Here is a 26,476-nt window from a genome sequence, read left to right as displayed (position 1 = left end):
CTCATCTGGGTGTTCCTGCCCTGGCAGGGGGATTGGACTGGATGATCTTTTGAGGTCCCTTCCAATCCCTGACATTCTGTGATTCTGTGACCTAGAGAAGTCAGGTTTGCTGGGAATTATATACATCATTTTCAGCCAAATGCCAGTTCCTGTAATTGTGTGACTTGGATTAAACATGAAGATATTGAGACTACTCACACACAAACATATCTGCAAATACAACAATTCATGAATGAGCTAACATCTCTCTTGACTCTGCAACTATAAAAATCCAATCATACTTCAATATTAATTTTTTTTTAAAAAGCCCTAATTCTAAAATTAGAAAATAAAAACAAAGGATCTCCAAAAAGGAGTTGTACTTTTGAAATAAAACACCAGCAAACCAGACAGACATTCTGCGGTCTCAGGCCGCCTCACATCTGTCTGTAGAGCTCATCAATAACAAGAACACGATCTTTGGTTCTACATTACACACTACCGACTAAATTATTGCAGATGTTTTCTAAATAGAACTAATTCCATCTTTAGATCTTTTCCAGCATGCAATAGTGACCAGCAGTTATTAAAGAGGGGATCAGTATGATCTGATGGATTAAATACAGATGCAGCCCGCCCTGCATAGGCAGAATAGCTTTCACATATCGCAACTACGGAATATGTTTCATGTCTGGTTTGTGAACAGTTTAAGATCCCCTGCTTTGTCTTGTCTTTCTGTTATTTGCAGAGTTGCAATCATTCCCTACGCTTCTGAAGTAAGAGAATTAATGGCTCTTAAATCACTGAAGGATACTAGACTGTAGCTGAGCTGCATGCACTCAAGACATTAGAACATGAATGCAAATAGAAACACCTTTCAGAGCTACCCCAGCCCATAATGTCAAGTTTGCCTAAATCTGTGGGAAGAAAAAAAAAACACAAGGAATGAGCTCAGAGACAAACCAAAACAATCTTCTGTGGGAAAGCAAGATGTGCGGTTCCAGCCACCTGGGTGATAAAGGAAGATCAACACTAACAGGGCCATCTGGATGGTCAAAGAAAGAGAACTAACATAATTAGATCACAGCAAAATATAAAGGGCCTTGGACAGATTGTGCTGAAGTACGTTTCTCATAATTGTAAAGAGTGATAGCCCAGACTTGTGAGAATGGTATCTCGGGCTGGATGACAGCTCCCAAGTGCATGGGATGCGTGAATGTCCTTGGGCCTGGTCTGTGAACGAGTGGGAACGTAACTGAAACAAACATGAGTGTGGTGTGTTTTTAATAACAATTATTGGAAAAACATCTTACGTAACTTCTTAGTCCAGGCCCATATCTGTAAATCCTATAAACTGCCAATGGCTAATAAAGAGGCCTCAGCCTGGCTCAGCTCGCTGCTCTGCCCGGCTCTCCGCTGCTTCCTGAACAAGATCTGCCTGTGTGTGCATCTTTGTCTGCGTCCCGGTGTGCGTCGCTCCTCATCGCTGCAATCTTCACCTTTCTTTTTATTTGAGGGGCTCCAGAGTTACATTACAATTCTTGCTATCTTGAGATTTGCAACAAAACAAGGGGAAAAAAAAATTGAAATTCTTCAAGTGCAGCTCTGGTTCACACCGCTAGTCCTCCAGACTGCTGTGACACTTCATCCTCAGCATCCTTGCTGCAGGAGGCAGCAAGCTAACTCTGCAGCTTCGAAACCAATGGGAAACTTGCCTGTATCTCATCTGCAGATTCATTTAAGTAAAGAGACAAAGTAAGGACGCAAAAGGGCATCAATGGGCCTTTGGTATAGCAGCTGTAGAGACTGAAGACATTGAACAGCTGTCTAATTTGCCTGGTCTTGTTTTTAATAAAACCAGGACAGATATTCTGCACGCAACTTGCTTAGCTGTTCAGCCTGGAGCAGAGAAGCTGAGAGGGATCTGATCAGTGGGATCAATATCTCCAGGTGGGTGTCAGAGCATGGACCAGACTCTGTTCAGTGGTGCCCAACGCCAGGGTGAGGGGCAACGGGCACAGACTGAGACACAGGAGGGTGCATGTGAACATGAGGAGAAACTTCTTTGCTGGGAGGGGCCAGAGCCTGGCCCAGGCTGCCCAGAGCGGGTGTGGAGCCTCCTCCTCTGAGACATTCAAACCCCCTGGACCGACCTGTGTGATCTGCTCTGTGACCCTGCGGGAGCAGCGCCGGGGGATCTACAGAGGTCCTGCAGCCCCACCAGCCTGGGGTGCTGTGATGATAACGTGACTGGGGGGGAAGGGACCGCTAAGAATTGTTCTTCCACCGCCTCCCACCCACCTCAGCCACCATCAACTTCACAACATTCACCTTTTCAGCTTCTGACAATGTGATGTTGAATGCACCAGATACCTCCCTCTGCTATCAGGTCCTCCTCTTCTCCTTATAGATACAACTTCCAATCTGAAAACCTCTCACTATGAAGACATATCAGAGCTCCTATTTGTACCCATAGTTCTGAGGCGCTGCAATCCATAGCAAAATGTTAAGGTCTCTAATTCATACATTATGTCTCATTTACACTGCTGGCAAATATAGTGATCTCTTACAGTTCTTGTTGAATTGTTTTTGTCAAATAAACTCCTTTCCAAAAACTCCTCTAGGCTGTACTAGTAGGAACACCAAAAAAACCGTCAAAGGACAATTTACAAAAAGACTGCTCAGCAAGGAAAAAAAATTATTGGGACTAGACCACAAACTCAAGCGTTTCTGCTCCCACTTGCGTATTTTAATTATTAAACTAAGAAGTCTGCTCCCCTCCTTCTGGTCATTTAACCTTTAACTCTTATGCAAAGCGGTTTGGCTTCAGCTACAGGACTCGGGAATTCCCACTCACACAAAGAGCCCATGGGGCACTGAGCAAACACGGGCTGGGGGCTGGAACGGGCGGCCGAAGCTGAACAGACCCTGCACTACGCGAGTGCTCCGCCTGCCAGGCTGTCGCACCGCTGCCGGCGCTGCAAGCAGCAAAGCTGCAGCTCCATTCTTCACAACACACACTGGCAACACCAGGCATTATTTGAAATATCTGAAGGCTCATCCTGAGGACAAAGCAGTGAAAACAGCTTGTTTCTGACAAGTTGCAACAAAATCAAAAGCCCAGCTGGTCAGCTTCATCAATACCAAGGCAATACTCATAAGCAGAGATAAGATGGCCAAGAAGCTCTAGAATTGAAGATTATTTATCTAAAAAGTCCCCACAATTAACCAAGGGCTTAATGAAAATATTAAAGTAGTTGCTGTGTTAGGTATTTTTGCCTGAATGTTTTTGCAAACCTGGACATGGAATTGAAAAGCGAACAAGTATCTCAGGAACCATTTACCCTGAGGCCAATAACAGAAAGAGCCCAAGAGCGATGGATGCGGGCAAAGGGGCCGTGGTGCAACGCGCCTCTCCTGCCGCCCCGCATCTGAGCCTAAAGATTTCGGATTCGAATGGAAGGAGATACTTTGACATATATTATTACTTCAAACCTCATGCAAATCTGTATGGACAGAAAATTACCACCTGCTAGTAACTAAGCAGCCTCTGTGATTCTATGGCAGAGGCAATTGTTATGAAGCATCTGAAAGTCTATAGCATACACTTCAGTGCTCCCTGCCCCTTCAAAAATATACTATACATTCTCGGTAAGGCAGCATAAACTATTAAAATCCTGGAATCAGGTCCTTCTTTATACTCCACCAGCAGTGAACTTGTACAAACTCAGCATTTGCTCCCCATTAAAATCACTCCAGCAGAACATGTCTGGTCTTGCTGGGAAAGACTTACACAGACTTACCCAAAATTCATCACCCAGCAAGTGGAAGAGAAAGGTTTCTGGCTCTTAATCCATATCATCTTTTGAGGGACAAAGGCAGACTGAAGTACTCAGTGAGCCACGACAAAACATGCTGTTGGCTATTTAGAACATGTTTTTATGCATGGTCCGTACTTTTCTGCTGCTCCAGAAGTTATTTTCTGTGGCATACACATCAGCCAGTTTGCCTAGATATTTGTGGGAACAAGGAAAGTCTAAGCTCACAGTCTATTTCCCAACTAATTACAAAATGCTCACAATCCATTTCCTGACTCATTACAAAATGTGAACTGGAACACCAGCCTGACTGTCAAGTACTGGGGCCAGGGAGTCGCCAAGACACACACCGCCTCACCTCTTTTTCTTTAATTTTGTTCTTGAAAACCTGCCTTTGGCCTCAATCTCAGCTTCAAAAAATAATTTTAAATTTCAAGTAAAATATTCAATTTATACAAAGGCATGAAAAGACCCAACTGTCATGAAGGGAAGCAGCTGACAAACTGGTCTGTCTCATTCCTACTCTCCACATACAGCACAGAGGACTGAATGTCTGCAAAAAGATTTTTAAAATACCAACAGTAAGATTTCACACATTCATTTTTAATATTGGTTCTTTTTCCTTTAATAGCAGATATATAGCATCTACTGCATTCTGATCATACTTTTCATTAATTGTCTGAACGAAGAAATACAGCATGCTTATTAAACACGGAGATGACAAAAAATGCTACAGACATGCTAGAGGACAGGAATAAGATCAAAGTTATTTCAATATATTAAACAAAGGTCAGGAAAAATCAAATTCAGCAGGATCAAGTGAAAGGTAACACACTTGGGAAAACACGATAGGCTGCACAAACACAGGATGAAGAACCAATTTCAGCAGCAGACCTTCAAGGAAAAGGTGGCAACTCAGCAAAACTCTACATCATACCATTACGAAAACGTAGATACCATGCCATAATGTACAACACTAGCATATGTATCAGGGTACACAAGATAATCCGTGTGCTCCCATGAGCAGGCATGTTAATGCCCCTGTTGGAAACTTTTCTCTGCTTTGGCAGCGCAGTCTGGGAAGACATGGAGTGAGTACAGAGAAGTCGGAACAACCCAGGGAAAAGCACTACAGCTCTATTAAACTGGACCACAGAGAAATACACACGAACTGGGTTTTCAGTTGAAGAGAAGTGCAAGGGAAATACACTGTTATAATTTAAATTTGTAAACGGTCTGCAGTTAAGAGGACAAGAATAATGTGTTCTTCATGTCCACTGATGCGTAGTGAGGCAACACTGCACCAAGACAAACACAAGTCAGGTAACAGGGAATCCGTCAGTGCTGTGAGCACTGGAGCTCCAGAGTCCTTATCACAAAACGTCTTTAAGAACACGTTAGACAAGTACATCAGGGGTCAGGCGGGCGTTTTGTTTGTGGGTTTTCTGTGTTTCGTTTTTTCCTTTGTTTTGTGTTTTGTTTTTAAAAATTAATCCATATAGCTACTAAGAAACACACAGACAAGAGGTAAGTAGCATCCAAGTTATTCCCCTTACCGAACACCACAACTCCATTAAAGCACCAGCGGTTGCAAACCCACTTATTCTTACCTCTTTGCTTCCTCCAGATGACACAGGTATTCATAGGCCACATTCTGCCGCCGCCTTTCATCCATTTCCTCCGCTGTTAATCTCTCGTTATCCAAGACCGCTGCAAATCGTCAAAACAAATTCTCAGGTGTTTGAAGATTGAATGTAACTGAACAGGGACATCAAAAATCAGATCTGACCTTTCCCACTGAAACTCATCACAGGTTTTATGTGATTCAGTAAAATGAAGGACCAAATACATCTCTTCTCTACAAGCAACAGAAAAGACCCTGTTCCCTTATCTCTCCTGTCCTGTCACATAAACCTGCATCGTCCCTCCTTCCGATTCCTCAGTTGAACTGTGATCCAACTTCTTCCATCTTCCAATTTCTTAGAAACAGCCCTTCATTTTCTTATTTTCTTCTAGCTTTCTTTCTAGCTTCTTTTCCTCAAAAGCACATCAGCGGCCACATGCCCCTCCACACGGAACAATCTGAGGACCTGCATATGGATACGTGCCTAAATCTTGCAGGTTCTGTGTGTTGAAAGCCCCAGGGACAAAACCCGCTCTTCCCACTCTTACAGCTCAACACCTTAGCCAGGCTCTCATGTAAGAAAGAAAACCCCAACTTTTTAGGTTTTATGCACCAACTTGACAGATAGGAAATGTCTCATGTCATTACTAATCCAGGGTTAGCTTACACCTAACGTGCCTTCAACAAATACACGCAAGTGATGACCCATCAACTGCAGCACTGGGGATCACACCAGATCGTGGTTGAAACTGCAAAGGGTCCCTCAGAAATCAGTCTGGAGCCCCACAAACGCGTATTTCTGATTACTCCAAGCCCTCCCAAAGCCACAAGAGCTGAAAACTGTCCCAAACCACTGGGCAGCGCCTCCGGCCGGGCACGGCACAGCCCCCTCCGGCTCCCCGCGGAGCGCCCGGCCCGGCCCCGCCCGCGCCTGCCGCCCCCGCCCCGCCCGCCCCCGCCCCGCCCGCACCTGCCGCCCCCGCCCCGCCCGCCCCCGCCCCGCCCGCACCTGCCGCCCCCGCCCCGCCCGCCCCCGCCCCGCCCGCGCCTGCCGCCCCCGCCCCGCACCTGCCGCCCCCCCCGTCTCTGACGCGCTCCGCAGCACAAGTGAGCGCGCTCCTCGGCCCCCGCCGCACGGCCCGGCTGTGACAGGCAGGCGGAGGAGTCCGATCGCAACGCACGTTCCGCCCGGTAAGTCCCGTGTGGTCGCCGCGGTACGCGGGAAGGGAGGGGGCGGCGACCGCGGCCCCGCCCGCGGCGGACATCTTGGGCGAGGCGCGGAGCCCGCCCGCGGGACGGCCGGGGGCGCCCCAGCGCTGCCCGGCCACCGCCCGCCCCACATCCACCGCCCGCCCCGCACGCTGTTCTCTAAGGCGCGGGAAGGGACGTCGAGCTCGGACGAGCTCCCGCGCCCACGGCGCCCGGCGCCCGCAGAGCCGCCGGGGCCCAACCGCCCCCCGGGCCCGTCCCACAGCCGCGGTCCCGCAGCCCCCGGGCCTGCGGCGCCCCAGCCTCCGCTCCAGCACCGGCCCCTGGAGGGCCGGGCAGGGCAGGGCGTCGCCGGGCAGGTCGTGTCTCGGCGGCCGCGCGGTCCCCGTGGTCCCCGCAGGCCGATACTCACAGCCGTAGTGTGGCCGGGACATGGCCAGCCCGTCCGCCTCCTCCGCCGCCATGGCGCCGCGCTGCTCCGGGCCCGGCCGGGACTTGGGCGCGGCCGTTCCTCTTCCTGCCGCGCCGGGTGTGGCGGGGGAGGAGCCGCCGCTCCGCGCTCGCTGCCCGTCCCCGCCCCGGCCGCCTCCGCCACCTCCGTCCGCTGCTGCAGCGGCGGGTCCCGCCCGGCCCAGCTCGGCCCGGCCCCCAGCCCCGGCGGAGCCCGGCCTGCCCCACGCGCGTCTCGGTGTCCCGCCCCGGCGTCCCACTCGCGGGGCCCCGCCCGGACCGTTCCTGTCAGTTCCGTTCGTAGCACCCAGCCAAGCTCCGCCAGCCCTGCGACAAGGGACACAGCCGCGGTCAGCCCAGGCGTGACCCTCCCGCTACACCCGCCTGCCCCGACCCCCGCCGTCCCCAGGCGCTCCGGCCCCGCCGTGCCGGCCCTGTGCCCGCAGCCGGGTCAGCTCGGCGCGGCCGGCCCTGCGCACCCTGCGGGGCCAGGCGTGGGCTGGCCCCCGCTCTCGCCAGGCTTCCTGCCGCACCAGCCCTCCTCGCGGCAAAACCCGGCCTTGCTGGGCACAGCTGTGCCCTTCCGTGGAACACCTCTGCCAGCCGCCCGTGGTGGCACCTGAAATATCAGCAGTTTGAAGCCGGGTGCGCAAAAACATAGGGTGCAACAGCCACATCCAGCAGCGCTGCAACAGGACATGACCACGTCCTGAAAGGTCCCTTCTCCTCACTGTATGTTAAGCTCACCTATTACTATTGCTTTGCCTATTTCTTGTTCAAGAGTCAGGGTACAGAAGATGCCACCCTGTGTCCATTTAATTAGTCCCATGAATTTTACTGGCAGGGCATAAGCACAAATGAAGCAATTCAGTAGGCAAGGCTCTGAGGAAAAGCCTCACCACAGGTCAGGGAGCTGAGCCTGCTCCTCCCCGTGCTGGTGGAACCACAGCTGCAGTTCTGCCCCAGGACAAGGGGGACATGGGCGGGATGGAACAAGTTTGATGAAGCACGGAGCAGCTCATTGAGGGCTCGGAGCATCTGACATATGAGGAGAGGCTGAGAGGACAGGACAAGAAGCAATGGGCAGGGGACTGAAATTCACAGAAGTCCAAAAAACCATTTTGACTTTGAGGGTGGTCAAACACTGGAAACAGTTGCCCAGAGAAGCTGTGGAATCTCTGACCTTGGAGACACTTCAAACATAACCAGACACAGCCCTGGAGAACCCACTCCAGCTGACCCTGCGCTGGGGAAGCGAGGCTGGGCCAGAGGCTTGAGAGCTCCCTTCCAACCTCAGTGACCCTGGGAGTCCATGGAACAGTGTATTTACATAATTTTTGAAAGGGTCTGTATGAAAGGGAGACTAAGTGAAAGCTGGTTTGGTTGATTATAAGGGTTACATGTCACAGTTCAACGGTTACAGAAATAACTACATAGGTGAATGCCAGACATAAATTACGAAGCAAAAGGTTTTATAACAAATGGTTATAGTTCTAATTATTAACATCTATTTGCATTACTTCACATGTGGCCACTTTGCAGTTATATAACGAGAAGACATTAAAAATAATGTTTATATGTAGATTGTGCAGTGCAGAACTGGTTTTGTTCCCCCTGAAAATCCCATAATATTTTTTGCACAGTCCCACAGTTGTCCCTCAAAAAAATCTCATAAACTTACTCTCCTATAGACCCATTCTGATAAGAAAAATAAATATGATTATCAGACATCAAAGATTATGTTTCAGTGGCTTCTGTAATAGCTCCCGATTTAAGATTTCTGGTCTTTGTTACTGTCTCTGCTAACTGTTGGTTGTTAGGGTTGTGTATCTATGTTTAACTTATTGCGTCTCCTGTTTCTTGTCTTGTCTTTTTAATGTTGAATAGGCACTAGTCAGATAGCCTTGCAAATAGCATTACAGAGGTACCTATTTTTCTCTAGTTTCAAAATTGGAGCTATCAATTCTGTAAAAAAATATTCTTTAAGTACTTGGCCTTAACGCCTAGTCACCACGCTTCCCAGGGGAAACAAGACCTCCAAAACTCAGTCCTTCATTTAAACTGCTGTTGTCTGTTCTTTTGCAGGTATTTATTGGCCATTTCCTTTACAAGAAAGATGATTTCTGTGAATGGTGCTGCAAAAAAATTTCATGTTTAGAACACCTGCAGACGCTGAAGCTGTGATTCTGTAGTCACTTGAAGATAACCTGGCCACATCTACCACTGAAACAAGGAATCTTCAACCTCTTCAAATCCTCCTCCAAACAGGACAGGACGGGCAGTTTTTACACCTGCCTTTCCAAAGCAGTACAGTCCTGCAGTCCAAGGACAGTTGGGAAATAACAGCACATTCAGACAACCTTCCCCCGAACGGGCGTGCACGTGTACCCTCATTTCTGGCCAGACAAGGCCTGGAGATGAGCAGGACCTGCGGCCAGGGTTACAGCCGTCACTTGCTCTGCAGCACACGTGCGGCTCCCGTAGCTGCGGTAACACCGTCCATCGCCGCTCTGCGTCTGAGCACCCGCAGTCTGATGATCCACCCTGTCCTTATTAACAGGGGTTTTTTCCTAGTACTGTTTTTCTACTTCAGTGACCAACAGCCAGTCACAACCTTTCCCTTTAACCCCATTTTTCCCGGCTGAGTTTTGCTTGTATCCTCTATGTCTGCAGTAAGGTTTAGATCCCTATTGATTTTTGGTCTAATTACCAGGAGCTTATTCGTCCCTTAAGAAGATAACAGAAGCTTTTTCCTACATTTCAACCTCATTGTGACAAGGCAATCATGAACCAAATACACGTTTAAAATAGAAAGTTAACAGATATGCATCATATGACACTTAGCACTCATTTCTTCTAAATGAACTGTAAAAATGCACATTGAAAAAACTCTTCCAAAAATAGGAAAAAGAAAATTAAAAAGATATTGCTAAAAACCAGTTTATTAGGTAATTGCACAATTTTGAAAGTGGTCAGTTTTGATTGCCTGGGTTAAGACAGTGAAGGAAAGCAATAGATAATAAACGGAGGAGGGTAAAACTGGCGCTGATAAGACACTGATGAATGATGAGAGAAATTGATAAGGACACCTGATCAGGGACACCAAACCGACCACCAACCAGAACCCGCGCGTTCTGCGGCCCCGGGAGCCCCTTCCGGGCCAGCCCGCGCACCGCAGCGAACACCGGCGGGGCCGCGGCGGCCCTCCCGCCCCGCCCCGCCCCGCCGCGCCCCGCCCCTCCCCGCCGCGCCGCTCCCGGTGCCCGTTCCAGCCGCCCAGCGCCCGTCCCGTGCCCCGCCCCGCCCGCTCCCGCCGCACAGCCCCACCCCCGCGCCGGCCCCGCCCCCCGCGCTTCCCGGCAGCCCGCGCGCGCCTCCCGGCAGCCCGCGCGGCGGCGCGCGCAGGATGATGCACGAGCTGCTGCTGGCGCTGAGCGGGTACCCGGGGGCGGTTGTCACATGGAGCAAGCGCGGCGGCCTGCAGGTACGGACCGGGCCGGAACGTGTGCGGAGCGGAACGGTGTGCAGGAACCGAACGGGACGGGAATGGGACGGGACGGCCTGCAGATATGGAACGGGAATGGTGCGGTACACGATGGCCTGCACGTATGGAACGGCGTGCGGGTACGGAACGGTACGGTGCAGGATAGTATGGCCTGCAGGAATGGAATGGTACGGTACGGTCTGCCAGTATGGTACGGCACGGTGCAGCCCGCGGGTACGGTACGGTACAGCCTGCGGGTACGGTACAGCCTGCGGGTACGGTACGGTACAGTACAGTACAGCCTACAGGTACGGTACAGCCTGCGGGTACGGTACGGTACGGTACAGCCTGCGGGTACGGTACAGCCTGCGGGTACGGTACGGTACAGTACAGTACAGCCTACAGGTACGGTACAGCCTGCGGGTACGGTACGGTACAGCCTGCGGGTACGGTATGTGCAGCCTGCGGGTACGGTACGGTACAGCCTGCGGGTACGGTACGGTACAGCCTGCGGGTACGGTATGTGCAGCCTGCGGGTACGGTACGGTACAGTACAGTACAGCCTACAGGTACGGTACAGCCTGCGGGTACGGTACGGTGCAGCCTGCGGGTACGGTACGGTGCAGCCTGCGGGTACGATATGGTACAGCCTGCGGGTACGGTACGGTACAGCCTGTGGGTACGGTACACCCTGCGGGTACGGTATGTGCAGCCTGCGGGTACGGTACGGTGCAGCCTGCGGGTACGGTACAGTACAGTACAGCCTACAGGTACGGTGCAGCCTGCGGGTACGGTACGGTGCAGCCTGCGGGTACGGTACGGTGCAGCCTGCGGGTACGGTACAGTACAGTACGGTGCAGCCTGCGGGTACGGTACAGCCTGCGGGTACGGTATGTGCAGCCTGCGGGTACGGTACGGTGCAGCCTGCGGGTACGGTACGGTGCAGCCTGCGGGTACGGTACGGTGCAGCCTGCAGGTACGATACGGTACAGCCTGTGGGTACGGTACGGTACAGCCTACAGGTACGGTGCAGCCTGCAGGTACGGTACGGTGCAGCCTGCGGGTGCGGTGCAGCCTGCGGGTACCACACGGTGTGGCACGGCCACCCCGCCCCCATCCCAGCGCTGTTTCCCCCTCAGGTGTCCCAGGAGCTGCCGTTCCTGCACCCCAGCGAGACGAGTGTTCTGAACCGGCTCTGCCGCCTCGGCACCGATTACATCCGCTTCACCGAGTTCGTGGAGCAGTACACAGGACACGTCCAGCAGCAGGTGGGCCCCGCGCAGCCGCATCTCCCGGCAGAGCGCGGCGGGCGCCGGGATCTCCTGCAGCGTTAGCGCAGAAAACGCACGTTCCCAGGCAGAGCTCTGAAAAAGCTCCACGCGGTGCAGATAAGGGAGGGTGCAGAACAGCGACACGTGGACCCACTGTAAAGTCTCATTCTCGGGAGAGCATCCCATAATGATTTTTGGCCAGGGCCTGTGAACTGTACAGGATGCTCATCCTTAGGTTGTCATGAGTCCTTCTCATGGTTTGTGAAGAACTTTGAGATCCAAGAGCTGTGGATAATTACAAAGAAGCACTGAAGTTACTAGTGGTTCCCAGTGCTTGCGTGTGTCCCCAGAAGAGCTAAATATCACACTGCTCAAGGAACTCTCTGTGACAAACTTCTAGGGTCTTTTTCCAGGCACTTTCTAGTGGGCTAAGGTGCATTTCAACTTTTTTTTTGGGCCACTGGCTGCTGGCGTAACACTGCACAGAAATTCCATTACTCTTTAGACCTGTGCTGGGGAGCTGATGCAGATTTTGTTGTTTGGTTTCAGGACCATCATCCATCTCAGCCAAACCAGAGTGGGTTACATGGCATTTATTTGCAAGCCTTCTGTACAGGTCTCGATTCAGTGCTACAGCCGTATCGACAGGCACTGCTTGACCTAGAACAAGAGGTAAGGACAGACACTTGGAACCAGAGGCTGTCCTGCTGCTGACAGATTGTGGGAAGTTGTCACTTCCGCAATTAATGTGCTAAGTAGTAGTAGCTAAAGAGGAGTCAAGGTATTTTCCTTTCCATACTAGGAATGTCTTCCAAATTATTCTTGTGACGTGCCATTGTAAATGACTCTTCATTCTAATAGGTATTAAGTCCTGTCTACCTTCAGTTCAGTAAGTGCCCTGTCTGCCTCAGAGCCCAGTGCTGTCTTAGACTATCGTGACTTCTGTTTTCAGTTGTGAAGGTTTTGATTAGTCATAGAATCACAAGATGGTTTGGGCTGGAAGGGACCTTAAAGCCTGTCTAGTTCCACTCCCCACCATGGGCAGGGACACCTTCCACCAGCCCAGGCTGCTCAGAGCCCCATCCAGCCTGGCCTGGAACACTCCAGGGATGGAGCATCCACAGCTGCTCTGGGCAGCCTGTGCCAACGCCTCACCACCCTCATGGGGAAGAATTTCTTCCTTGTAACTAGTCTGAATCTCCCCTCTTTCAGTTTATAACTCTTAGCCCTTGTTGTACAACACCATGCCCTTGTAAAAAGTCCCTCACCAGCTTTCTTGTAGGTCCTCTGCAGGTACTGGAGGCTGCTATAAGGTCTGCCTGGAGCTTCTCTTCTCCAGGCTCAACAACCCCAACTGTCTCAGCCTGTCCCACAGCAGAGGTGCTCCAGCCCTCTGATCCTCTTCGTGGCCTCCTCTGGACTCGCTCCAACAGGTCCATGTCCTTCTTGTGTTGGGGGCCCCAGAGCTGGACCTGCACTGCAGGGGGGTCTCACCAGAGCTGAGCAGAGGGCTAGAATCCCCTCCCTCCACCTGCTGCTCATGCTCTGGTGCTGCAGCCCAGGACACAGTTTCTGGGCTCTGAGCGCAAATTGCTGGGTCGTGTTGAGAATCTCATCAACCAGCCCCGCCAAGTCCTTCTCCTCAGGGCTGTTCTCCATCCCAGCCTGTGTTTGTGCTTGGGGTTGCCCTGACCCAGGTGCAGGACCTTGCACTTGGCCGTTTTGAACCTCATGAGGTTCACATGGGCCCACCTCTCAAGCCTGTCAAGGTCCCTCTGGATGGATCCCTTTCCTCCAGCATGTCGACTGCACCACACAGCTCGGTGTCATCAGCAGATGTGCTGAGAGCGCATTCCATCCCGCTGTCCATGTCGTTGACAAAGACGTTAAACAGCGCTGGTCCCCGTACTGATCTGTGAGGAACACCACTGGTCAGTGGTCTCCACTGGGACAGCGAGCTGTTGACCACAAGTCTTTGAGCGTGACTATCCAGCCAGTTCCTCGTCTGACAAGTGTCCAGCTGTTGAATCCATGTCTCTCCAATTTAGAGACAAGGATGTCGTGTGGGACAGTGTCAAATGCTTTGCACAAGTCCAGGTAGATGACCTCAGTTACTCCTCTCCACCAAGGCTGTAATGCCATCATAGAACCTGCCAGATCAGTAGCTGTCACTTCTTGGGTACTGTCACCATCCGGTGGTCGTTACAGCCAAAAATGGGACACAGGCCAAAAAAGTGTTTGTATGGAAGGAAAAGCTGTGGGAACTAAAGGCTTGGAATATAGAGACAAACATGCTTTTTTACTTATCCCTACCTTATTTTAATTTTTATTAATTGCTTTGTTGTTCTTAACAGTTTCTGGCTGACCCGCATCTTTCCATCTCGCATGTTAATTATTCCTTGGACCAGGTATGCCATGTTAATAAACAGGTGGTGATCTTTGTTTCCTCTTAGCACCCCTTGAGTCTAATAAGAAAGTGGGTGGGATAAATAAAGGTTAGTCTGTCATGTCGTGCCATTTCTTTTCAACACCTCTATATTTGTGGTCCCTTACTCATGCTCAGAGGATCTCCTGCGTTTTGACACAAAGCTTAGGTCCCCACCTTGCCCCTCGCGTGTTCCTCCCTGTCTGTGTTCAGCCTGAGCTGCTGCTGGGATGTAGTAACTTCGTGCGTCTTGGTCCAGCAGAGGGAGGACGTTCTTCCTGGAGATTTTCGTGTCATGTTTCTAATTTGTGGAGAAAGCCAGATGACAGTTCCATTAAATTGTTGTAATCAGCTGCTGTCCACACTTACTCAAGTATAGTTTTTCTCTCTCCCGTGCATAGGAAACTAATTCACTATTTTGCTCCTTGTTCTGCAGTTTCAGTTACTCTTCCCCTCTGTGATGGTCATGGTGGAACAGATCAAGTCTCAGAAGGTACAGTAAAATTGTAGATAGTTTGTCTTTAGAAGTTTCCTCTTTAGCTGATAAAGTTCTTCCTGCCCTCATTCCAGACATTTAATACTAGGAAAGAATGTGGTTTCAGTAATGGGTGTCCTATTCCTCATACTGTTATAAGTATTGAATAACGATTTTGCAAATCCATCTACACTAGATTTGACGTTTTTGTTATCAGTGTGATCTTTGATGATTTGCATTTTATAATCAAAATACATTTCATTGTACGAGATGCTGCTGCTTGGAATTTCTTCTTTTCCGAGTCTGTTTTAAAGGCAGAAGCTAATGTTTTCAGCATCCGGAGATGCTTACTTTTTATTAAGGGAAATTTTTGAGAGAAGCATGGGTATAGAGCCACAGATAGGCAGCCTCTTTCTTCACTACATGTAGTATGTTACATCTTTCTTTCTGTAAGACTTTCACAGCTTGTTATGGCATTTTCTTGTTAGCTAAAAGTGTAGTGTTTAAATGTCTGAAAAGGTCAGTACAGATCCAATTAACAGACCTAGTCTGACCATGTTTTCTTTCTGCAGATTCATGGATGTCAGATATTGGAGACGGTCCACAAACACAGCTGTGGGGGGTTGCCTCCTGTTCGCAGTGCTCTTGAAAAGTACGTACATACAGTAAAGCTATTATTTAATTGTTCTGTAGTAACTGGAGTTAGTGTCAAAGTGTTTATCAGACTTGTGAAAACAGTACATGCAAAACAGGCTTGCATGATATAAAAGTAGGAAAAATTGTCACAGTCCCCAATATTTATCTAAAGCGAGCTTGTGGCAGGAATTAAGGCTTTCTCCACACTTTGGATTTAGGGCTGAGGAAAAGTTCAGGTCCTGTGCTTTTTCTTCCTTTGAGGTCTAGATGAACTGTTTGCACATGGTAGACCTGCTATTGGTTTTTGATCCTTCAAAAGGATAAATGTGACTGGGTGAGTGTTGCTAGGTTTGGATGTCCTTGGGCAGAAAGTCAGACTACTTAAAAGATAATTTGTGTTCATGCTGAAATGGTGATTAAGTAGAAACAGCAGGACAAGGAAGCCACTGCAAACTTACTTGTATTTCTGGTACACTGGCAGATCTCCATGGAGAAGCCACATATTCAGAAGTTATGTTAGTTTAGTTTTGCAAGTGATCGGTCCACCTTTCCCTGTTTTAAAAAAAAAAAAAAAAAAAAATATATATACACACACACACATATATATATATATATACAGAATTCCACATTAGCCATTTTGCACTTGCCATATTGCCTGGCTGACTAACTGGACTTTCCAGAATTATGTACAATGAGGTTTTGATTACTGCATGCGAAAGCCCCACTGTCTGTTTCTCCCGACCTCAGGATTCTGGCTGTGTGTCACGGAGTCATGTACAAGCAGCTCTCTGCCTGGATGCTGCATGGATTGCTGCTTGACCAACATGAAGAGTTCTTTATCAAACAGGGCCCCTCTTCTGGGAATGTCCCCACCCAGCCCGAAGAAGATGATGATGACCTAGGAATTGGGGGACTTACAGGAAAACAGCTCCGAGAACTGCAGGACCTGGTAAGACTGCAAATCATAGTTTGGCATCCTTTGGTCCTTCGGGAACTGAAGAAGAAATATATTGTTTTTTGCTCCAGTGCAAGCTGTGCTAAACCAGGCATATACTGAGACCTGGCAGATGGCAGATGAACAGAGCACTGCAGTAGGTTGCAGCCAGGCTTAAAGGACACAGACATATCGTTTGGCACAGCTGAACAGTCTGGGGCAGAAAGCCCTATGGTAGAATCTGTAGACACTGATGTCAAGTAACGGGAACTGCTGTACACAGCCTGGCCTTGACTGTTCTGATTCCTCACACTGCTGGCTGTGCGGGCAGCCGCGAGGGGAGGGCGTGGGGAGCTGGGGTGTTCACTTGCACCCTTTCTCCTGGCAGCTGGGTAAGGTACCTGTCTTGCACAACCATTTGTCGTGCAAGTGTTTCCTGACTGGGCAATACTCCCGACATTACCGGGGAAAATGCACTATGTGAGAGTCGAGAGGCTGCGAAGAACAGGGCACTAAGTTAAGGAAGGGAGCGACCTGCCAATACACTGGTGACAGGTGGAGGTAACTCCTCCCGTAGATGGCAGACCATTAGTGTGCCCTTGTGCAAAGGAGCTTTCTCAATGGAGTAATTTACACACTTTGTGCATCTGCATAGTGTTTGCTTCAGGGACCCGTGAGGAGCAACTGTGACTCTGTACATTCACACTTCAGTTTACTGTGAGGAACATCTCCTGGGCCCCCGTGGTGTCAGTGCAGCGTGGCTACGAGCGGGCAGGAGACTCAACCTGAAACACCTTGTGGTGCATGTTAATTAATGCCTTGTACAAACAGTCTCTGCTGAAGATAGATTGCACACAGGCAAAACCAACGGAAAACATTAAAACACAATTAGTGAAAAGTCTGTTATTTCACTATGTTGGATATAGGAAGAATGTGAAAATTGGTGAGTCTTCTAGATCTGTGGTGGAGAATGTAGGCATTACAAGGTGAGAGCAAGAGAGCCCAATTAACTCTTCTTCAGTATTATTGACCAACAGTGTTGGGAATTCTTCAGTCAGAGTAAAATAAGAAATGCTGAGCGTTGATAGGATAGACTGATAAAATACTTGGGTATTTCCTCCTCTAAAAGTGTCACAAGAATCTTAAGAAAAGAACTGCCAAGCTGTTAACGTCAGTGTACACACTTGTACTGAACTCTCCTGTGAAAACTAAGAACTCTGTAGATGGCAAACATTCTCAAAAATTTATTAGCACGGTGTTTTTTGAATTGCGGACTAATGAACCTTACTCTCCAACAATGAGAAAGCTAAATGAAATAATCAGTATTGCTTCTCTGAAGGAAAATCTTGCCTCTGTACCTGGAGTTCTTTATTAATACATTCAGGAAAAAAGTTAATAACTTACTGTATTGTTTTAAACACCTTTTGCAGGAACTGAGAAACTTGCCTAATTTATGCTAGCAAGCCTTCAGATCTCTAACCTATGTGCTCACTAGTGGAGGTCTTTGCATTTGGCGCGTATCACAAGTGAAAGCAACATCTTCTCTGGGGAGATCTGCTAGCAGACCACAAGTACAATCAAGTTTGCAGGCTCACTTACACGATGCACATGAGCTCTGCTACCTTTCTGCTTCCAGCGTCCTTGGATTGCCTGTCCCACACACGGACACACACACTTTTGGACACCTTTTCTCTCTGGTTTTCTCACACTTGTTTTTCTTGATTTCTTTTCCCTGGGGTCTCTGACAGCGCTTGATTGAGGAGGAGAACATGTTAGCTCCATCTCTGAAACAGTTTTCTCTGCGAGTAGAAATGCTGCCTTCATACATTCCTGTACGGGTTGCTGAGAAAATCCTCTTTGTGGGAGAATCTGTACAGATGTTTGAGAATCAAAATGTCAACCTGACCAGAAAAGGTAAGGGACATCCTTGTGGCTTTTGCTCAGTTATGAGTGGCTGACAAGTGTCTTCCAAAATGCTGTATTATCGAGTTCCTCAGCAGTCACTGGCTGGTGGTTGATGTTCTTCAGAACATGCGGATGGTTGTGCCAGGACAAAGCAGCGGTCCCAGTGTTCAATTGATCCCAAGGGAGCGGTATAAGAACATGATCAGTAAACAATAACACTTTCCAAACATAGTCTCCAAGTGTCCAGCAACAAGTCACCTTGTGATTTTTCTCTGGATAAATAAAGCGATTGCAAAGGTCGGGCTTTCTTTCCAGCTTGCATCCCTGTCCCTGAGTGGTGTAGACAGACGCGAGGGCACTTCTTGCTCTGTGTGTATGTTGCAGAATGGTGTCACAGGATTAAAACACATCCACAAACATAAGAGATTCATTGCAAGGTGGTCCCTAAGGTCGCTGTGGAAGACAAATTACCAGGATGGAGCCTTTAAGACAGCAAGAGAGAGAATTCCAGCTGGTGGTTCTCTTTCAGAGCCTGATAAGTTTACAATGGAGAAGGTTTTGAAACATTCCTGCACTAATTGGGAAGGAGTGTTGTGGAGGCTCTATCTTGAGATTGTCTATGTAAAAGTACTCAAATGACTTGAGCTACATTGCAGAGAACAAAGGACCGATTAAATTGGACTGTTTTCTTGCCTTAGTAGAAGAGAGGTGAAAAGAAATTGGTCTTCTAGCTTAATTAGTTAAAAAATCCCGAGTTCAAGCAGTAGATTTGAAAGAGGTGGGGGTAGGTGGAGAACAAAACCAACTGGTTGATGTGGCAGAAAAGTTGTGGGTTCAAAGATCGAGTTCCGCCCTAGGAAAAGGGCTGTTAGCGGCAAGCATTTTCAGAGAAAATGCTTGAGGTTTTACTGATACTGCAGCACTGCCGTGTCATGTCGATACCGTAAGCGTCCTTGCGCAGGCTCCATCCTAAAAAACCAGGAGGACACTTTTGCAGCAGAGCTCCATCGACTCAAGCAGCAGCCACTCTTCAGTTTGGTGGACTTTGAATCGGTGGTTGACTGGATCCGGAGCACGGTTGCTGAGGTGAGATCCCGGCGGGATAACTGGGGTACGGGCTGAGTAGCAATTCGGGTTTGGAGGGACCGGGAGGAGACAGGGGCTCTTGGAGTCAGGGACTGAACAGGCGTGTGAGCGCTGCAGGTGCTTCCATGTTGCTATGGGGCTCAGAGCTTGATGTTACCCCAACTTCTAGTGACAAAAGGACATCAACATATACTGTGTAATGACAGGGAAGAGAATCTTGAGATAGGCTTTTTTTATTTCACTTGCAAAAAGTTCAGAACTTTTCATCATGCTTTCAGCATCATAGATGGTGTCTCACTAGACAAATTCTTTGCTTTGGCAATTTTAATTTTTTTTTTTTTTTTTTAATTTGGGGCAGGAGGGACACCTGAGAAGACAGGGAGGTTAGAGAAGTGAGAACAAAGCTAGGCTGGAACTGATTTCATAAGAATTTACTTTTTTTTTTTTTTTTTTGTCATGGGTCTTTATGTTTCTTGGGCAGAGTTCCTTGCTGGTAACATTCAAGAGTGTTTCAACTAGTAGCATGGGCTGCCTACACACAGGATTCTTAGTGTGTTCTCTTTCATACAAGTGCTTTTCTGTATGCTTCACAAGTATTTTGAGACAGCTACTGTTCTCACTGAGAGGAGGTTTCTTTTGTTTTGTTTTGTTTTCTTTTGTTTTTCCTCACTAGCATCTTTGGAAACTGATGGTGGAGGAATCAGATTTACTAGGACAACTGAAGGTAATGTAACTGCTAGCTTGTTTCTGCTAAAGCAACTTAAATTCTTCCCTTCCTCTTTCCCATTACATACTTAACTGTCTTAGATTCTGCACTTTCTTCTTTTAGGAAAAGCTGTTTCCATTTTCCAGGTCTCAAGAATGAGCACAGAGTGATAGAACTTGGGCAGAGACAGAGTTAGAGGGGTGTGTGTTTGTGGTTTCATGGTTTGCATCTTGAAGTAAAGGCAGTGTAGACTTTCTAGGCCCTGGATGAAATTCATAGCTTTCCAGCCGTGTTTTGAAATAGCAGAAATTGTCCAAACAATAATAAAAATGGATGTTATCAGCTAGGATGCTTAAAATTTTTGCTCAGTTTTTGATATGCTTATATTAAAAAAAAAAATAACTCCACAGATTATAAAAGACTTTTACCTTTTGGGAAGAGGAGAGCTGTTCCAGGCCTTCATTGACACTGCGCAGCACATGTTGAAAACACCACCAACGGCTGTAACTGAACACGGTGAGTGTTGCTTGTTCAGTTACCAACCCGTCCTCACTGGGATCCAGAAGGAAAGTGGTTACCCACAGCCAGTACACAAGAGCTCTGCCTTGTCCTCCAGATGTTGTTAGTTTTGAAAGAACAGCGCTTGTGAATTAGAATGTCTCACGTAGTGGGTGAAAATAGCACCTCGGAAACTGTCAGGTGGCAGGTTTCCCTCCATGTTTGAAACTGGAATTAAATGAAATTAGTGGACATAGCATGTCAGTGCTGTCTTTTACGGCCAAGCATAAATAATTGATGGGAGCAAAATTAGCACTGGCTGCATCATCTTGTGTTGGTATCTGTGTTCTCTCTTTGTCAGATGTCAACGTTGCATTTCAGCAGTCTGCTCATAAAGTGCTGTTAGATGATGATAACCTACTCCCTCTGCTTCACTTAACCATTGAGTATCATGGAAAGGAGCATAAAGGTATTTACTTGCATTTTTAGTAGCGAGTTAAGAGGGGAGATGATGACCTTTTTTTCACGTCCTACTACATACCCTTCTCTGATGTTAAAGAAACGTTAACTTTGTTCCCTTTGCAGCCCTATGTGATGGCCTAGCCTGCTTTGGCTCTTCTTATTCTGCTTTTTCCCCTTTTCTTCCTTGCCACAGTTGTCTTGGCTGAGAAGACAACTCAGCACCTCATTTGTTTTCAGACACTTCTCAGACTCGTGAAGGGCCCTCCCGGGAGTTATCTCCACGTGAAGCCCCCGCATCTGGATGGGCAGCTCTGGGCCTTTCTTACAAAGTTCAGTGGCCACTGCACATTCTCTTTACTCCTGCTGTTCTGGAGAAGTAAGTACTAGGTATGGTCTTTGCATGTTCATCTATCGGTTCCCTGATCTTAGGCACCCACTAATGTGTTGGGGTGCTTTTTCCTCTCTGTGCAGAGAAGGGTAGAGCTATAATACCTTAGCATGCTCCTTGAATCTTAAAACGAGTCCGCGTATTCATATTGAGAGTACTTGTAATGTCAGTAAGACCTGCAAGATACTGACAGATCTGCACGATTTTACGAACAGTGCTACTTGGACAAAACATTGTTAGCTCTTCCCTCCTTACGGTGACATTAACCTCCTATTTTTTAGGTCCGTAATCTGTTATGGGCCATCACCTGTTGACAGGCAGCCACCTCCTGTTTCTTTTTCCGGTCTTGTATTGTTACGTTCTCCAGTATCTGCACCCAAGGAGGATTTTAATCTTAAACAATTTTGTATTTTTGACTGCAGGTACAATGTTGTGTTCAAATACCTACTGAGTGTGCGACGAGTCCAGGCTGAGCTGCAGCACTGCTGGGCTCTCCAGATGCAACGCAAACACCTGAAATCCAACAGCACTGATGCCATCAAGTGGCGGCTGAGGAATCACATGGCTTTCCTTGTGGACAATCTTCAGTATTATCTGCAGGTCAGGATAACAGAGAACGGTTAACTGTTTAGTTAATTAGGAACTGGAGGAAGCACTGAAGCCCTGTCTTTCAGGGCTCGGATGCTTTGTGCTTTAAGGAGGTCAGACTTCCTTTGCCACAAGTCTAGAACTTGGAGTTCCCAGACTTGGTGCTACAATTATAAAGTTTTTGGACTTGTGAACCACTGAGTGTTACTGGAAGTGCAGGAGTTCTGGCTCTATATTGCTACTAAGCATTTGTGAGAAGCCACAGTAGCCTCTGAAGTGGCATCATTAAGATCCCATCCCAGCTCTTCCCTTGCCCCTTTCAGTGAACTCCGGTTTGAGTTCAGTGACAAGTTGCTGTGTTGTTGTTGTTGTTTGTGTTTTGGTTGTGGGGTTGGTTGGTCGGTTTGTTTGTTTTGTGGGGGTTTTTTGCTTGGTTTTGCTTTTTTTTTAGGATCAAAAGAAGCCATATTCTAACCATTTGAAGTAAACCCAAGACTTTTCAAATGTAAACACCAGTTATAAGTAGCATGATTTTCTAAGAATTACTTACTGTTTTGCTGACAGCCATAAGAGCTGAACTGAGGAGGCCTGGCTCTCCCGGGCGATCTGGCTGAGCTTTTCCATTGCAGCCTTTCCCCTGAGACTCCAGGTAGTACCTGTGTAAATTCAGTGTAAAATTCAGATGTGACTACAGTCAAATGCCTTTGTTTACATGCTAGCTATACATTTTTTCAATAGTTAAAGAAAGTGACCGTTTCCCTTTCTACTTAGGCAATACTTAGCCATCAGAAATTGTTTCCCCCCCAGCCCCATTTTGTACTGCTGTTGTTCATAATGCCCCATTCAGGAGGCCGAGGGAGGGTGATCCTCAGCCTCTAAGGTAAGAGTAGCAATAAGGAAAGTAAATTTCTTACACAAAACTGCTGGCTGGTCTGAAGTACTCCCGTTCCTCAAGATAGTAATGAGATTTCTTTACATATCCATAAGGTGGATGTACTGGAGTCTCAGTTCTCACAGCTGCTGCAGCAAATAAACGCCACGCGAGATTTCGAGAGTATTCAACTGGCTCATGATCATTTCTTGAGTAATCTGTTGGCTCAGTCTTTCATCCTCCTAAAACCTGTAAGTAGGTCTTGTTTTCACCTTTTTCTACAAATTCTCCAACTGCCCTAAGAACCTTTTTGAACAGCTGTGACAAACCATCTCTTCTAAACCAGATCAGTGATAATCTGCAGAGCACAGACTACAGCTCTAGGAATAAAGCAGGTATTCAGTTAACCTTATTAACTAAATTTTGTCACTATTTTTCTCACAAGCAGTTTTATTAAAGAAGTAATAATGAGCATAGCGCTAGGAACTGTATTGCTGGGGGACTCATTCTGAAATGCGTTAGATTAGGAAAAATTCCCTCTCGTAGTTTACAGGTTAAAAATAGTTTAAATGTTCCCGAGTGGACTTTAAGGGTGTATTTTATTGTTTTAGTCAAAAATATGTTACAGTGGTGCCAGTACTTTTTATTAACTGTGTAGCCTCACAAACACACTCCCACAGAAGGTTGGTATCAATGAAACACAGTGAGACTACAGGTCTTGTCTGTGTTGTTCTGCTCACTCTATGAGGCCGGAGCAAAAGGTGGCAGAATATGAATTACCCAGTCTGGAGCTTTCAGTCTTCCAGCAGTTATGTCTGTGAGGCACTTGGCCTTTCTTAACACTCCCAAATGCAATTTACAATTCTCAGACCAACTGATACTAAAGCAATTCCAGGTTTTGTGAACAGTGGCACCTCGAAGCGCAGCTCTTGCTATTCTTTTTTCTTTGTTCTCTGTCGGGAGCTGCAGTGCTGTCCTGCGGGGGACGGGGACACCAGCGTTCAGCTCTGGTGCCAATTGCTGCTTCCACAGAATGTCTGCAAAAGGTGGGGGGTGGGGGGAAAAGATGCAGCATAACATTAAAGTCCTTTTTCCATAGAAAGCCTTAAAAAAGTGCTACAGGTGCTTTAACATCTTCCTTACTGATTGAAAAATGTGGCACCAGCAACATCTTGTGTACGAATGCTGCAGCTTTTCAGGTACTAGGAACACCTTTCTCTGGGTTTGAACTCTGTTTAAACTACTATCTTGTACTTTTTATCCCATGCAGGTTTTCCACTGCTTAAATGAAATTCTGGACCTTTGTCACAGTTTTTGTTCTCTGGTCAGTCAGAATCTGGGCCCATTAGATGAACGAGGAGCTGCACAACTTGGTATTTTGATGAAGGTGAATCTACGTTTATACAGATCTGTTCTTCTCCCCTGCAAACCTTTGCTTAAGCAGTCATGTTAGCTTTAACAGCTGTAGGACAGCAGTGAGTTTAAGCTGAGACCTCTTATATGAGTCCTTACAATGATTTTAATTAATTAACTGTTCCTGAGTTGCAAACTCTTTGTGCAAAGAGAGGAGGAATGTGGACAGATATGCAGAAATTACTCCATTGGAACAGAAAGAGGTGGATCTCAGGCTGTGCCTCTACCTCTGCTTTTGGATACCTGACATCTAGTAATTCTTGTGGCTGACGGTTTACCTTGTACTTCCCTTGCAGTGATTCTTTTCATCAGGCTGTTAAAGGACTGTTTAGGCAGGAACAGAGATGAAAGGCTTGCTTGCTTTCTCTTTCTTTCTCTCTTGAGACTGCCCAGAACTCACTTCTTCTAATTTGTAGGGATTCAGTCGTCAGTCATCACTTCTCTTCAAGATCCTCTCTAGTGTTCGCAACCATCAGATAAACTCTGACTTGGCTCAACTGCTGCTACGCTTGGATTATAACAAATACTACACCCAGGCTGGAGGAACCTTGGGCAGGTAGGAATATTTTCAGGGTTGCTTGGAGCATTTTCCTGAGGTACGTGGAGTACAAAGTGATCTAAACAATTGTAAGTAACTTTATTGATTGTGTAAGCCAAAATAATTAGAAGCAAAGTGTTGGTGAAGACTACGACAGAAAAGTAACAAACCAGCATGAGTTAATTTGTTTTCATATGCTTTCTCCCCTTCAAGTTTGTTCTGGCATAAAGTTGAACTAGCTGCTAGTTCATATTAGCTGAAAAATGCTGATGTGAGTGGATAAAGGGAGTTCCTTTCAACATGTGGTTAATATTGTACCCTTCTCTTGCAGCTTTGGGATTTAAGCACTAAGACCTTTTCTTCAGTAACCAACAGTGCATCAAGCAGCGGAGACTGGTGGTCTTGGAGGGTTTGCTCTGAACTGAGTTTTTCTTTGTAGCTCTTGCTTGGTGAACCCCATTTCAGAAGGACTTGGCAGGAGGTGCTGCTGATGTCTGGCTGCCTAGTGATGGCAGAAAGCTACTCCATTTTTTCTGAACTCATAAAACATGCTTTCTGCAGCCCTGCACGTACTTAGAAATGCTTCTAGAGAAGCAGGCTCTGCCTCTTTATAAAGTGGAAAAGCAATAAGAACCATAACGTCTTGACTCTTCAGCTGGACCATGATCCTGGAGGGCGGGGGAAGCGGTCTGTTGTTCTGGACTATGAATTGTATTCAACGAGTTCTACTTGCACAGTAAACTGATTTACAGTGCGCCACGTCTGCTGCTCAAATACATACCAGGTAAATGAAACACCTGCAGCAGCAGTTTAAGGTACAGGGGGAGGGAAGAAGGAATAGATTTGAAGAATCTCTTCTCATACAGCGCACTGTTCTAGCACAGCTGTATAGGTCATGGAGCCACTAGTGATATCACCTGCTTTCTATATAAAACTTAGTACATTTTGTGTGCTAAAATTATGCTCATCAAGACAGAAGTAGGAGCTTTGCCCTATTCAAAATACAAAGCTCTTCTGCTGGCAGAAAAGCATGTTAGAACTTAAACTAAGGAGACACTTAACTAGGATGGCAGTTCTAAATGTACTGTTTTCATTTAAGACTATTTAGATGCTACTAGTGACTATTTTACTGAACCAAAATAAAGCCATCTTGTCATGAAATTATGCGGAATATTGTCAATGTCTGCATCCAGGTGCAAAGGGACTAGAGCGGCACAGCATCCTATTTCAGTGAAAAGTGGTATCTAGCAGGAATTTCTTGCATGTTACTAAGATTTTAGTCTTTCCCAGTTTGAACACAAAGGCCGCCAGGAAACCAGCCGTCCCCTCCAAGGGCTGGTATTTTCAGTGTCTGAAGCTGCAGCTCTTGAGACAGTTACATATCCAAGGGGGAAGAGAAATCCTCTGCTTGCTCAGAAAGGCACAGTGACAACAGGCAATGAGTGCAAGGTCTTGCATCTTCAGTGCACTACAGGTGTTTGCAAAGTTTAAAATCCTGTGACCATGAAAAAAAAATCTAGAACACTGGAGAAAGGGTGTTGAAGCTTGGATTGAGATGTGGGGTTTACAGACCAACACAGTCAGAACATGACTGAGCTATGAAATGATGAGGGGAAAAAATACCCATCAAGAAAAACTGACACTTCTGCAGCAGGAGTCTGAAGCTGGGGTGTTGGGCTGGATGGCAGCCTGGGCACCTCCAGCCTGTAGCGTTGT

At 47.4% G+C, this 26,476-nt stretch overlaps 2 protein-coding genes across 2 annotated transcripts in view; one reads left to right on the top strand and one right to left on the bottom strand.

Annotated features, from left to right (window-relative positions):
* IQGAP1 (IQ motif containing GTPase activating protein 1) overlaps positions 1-7,275 on the bottom strand; it is a 72,866-nt gene extending 65,591 nt beyond the window's left edge. The window contains exons 1-2 of the mRNA XM_065642103.1: positions 7,043-7,275; positions 5,408-5,507 (exon numbers count right to left, since the gene is read on the bottom strand). Of these exons, the coding sequence (XP_065498175.1) occupies positions 5,408-5,507; positions 7,043-7,094 (152 nt within the window). The 5' untranslated portion in view covers positions 7,095-7,275. The remainder of the gene's footprint in view (positions 1-5,407; positions 5,508-7,042) is intronic.
* Positions 7,276-10,486: 3,211 nt separating this feature from the next.
* Positions 10,487-25,890, top strand: TUBGCP4 (tubulin gamma complex component 4). The gene is made up of 18 exons (XM_065641533.1): positions 10,487-10,564; positions 11,704-11,832; positions 12,385-12,507; positions 14,190-14,243; positions 14,697-14,753; positions 15,308-15,387; positions 16,119-16,320; positions 18,054-18,219; positions 19,172-19,296; positions 19,970-20,020; positions 20,413-20,518; positions 20,862-20,969; positions 21,200-21,338; positions 21,773-21,950; positions 22,926-23,060; positions 24,080-24,196; positions 24,639-24,778; positions 25,092-25,890. Exons 1-18 carry the CDS (start codon positions 10,487-10,489, stop codon positions 25,102-25,104), a joined length of 2,001 nt encoding a protein of 666 aa, XP_065497605.1. The 3' UTR covers positions 25,105-25,890.
* Positions 25,891-26,476: the final 586 nt, after the last annotated feature.

Source organism: Caloenas nicobarica, chromosome 10 (assembly GCF_036013445.1).
Source record: "Caloenas nicobarica isolate bCalNic1 chromosome 10, bCalNic1.hap1, whole genome shotgun sequence".
NCBI classification, from domain to species: Eukaryota; Metazoa; Chordata; class Aves; order Columbiformes; family Columbidae; genus Caloenas; species Caloenas nicobarica.
Note: the sequence above shows the minus strand (reverse complement) of the source record. Positions and strands in the feature narration are given on the sequence as shown.

What these genes read in the sequence shown, in the direction of transcription:
- TUBGCP4 (XM_065641533.1), top strand. Translation starts at nt 10,487, where the DNA reads ATGATGCACGAGCTGCTGCTGGCGCTGAGCGGGTACCCGGGGGCGGTT. An exon ending in TGTCAACCTGACCAGAAAAG is followed by an intron (nt 18,220 to 19,171) that starts GTAAGGGACATC and finishes GTCCTTGCGCAG; the next exon opens with GCTCCATCCTAAAAAACCAG. An exon ending in TCCGGAGCACGGTTGCTGAG is followed by an intron (nt 19,297 to 19,969) that starts GTGAGATCCCGG and finishes TTTCCTCACTAG; the next exon opens with CATCTTTGGAAACTGATGGT.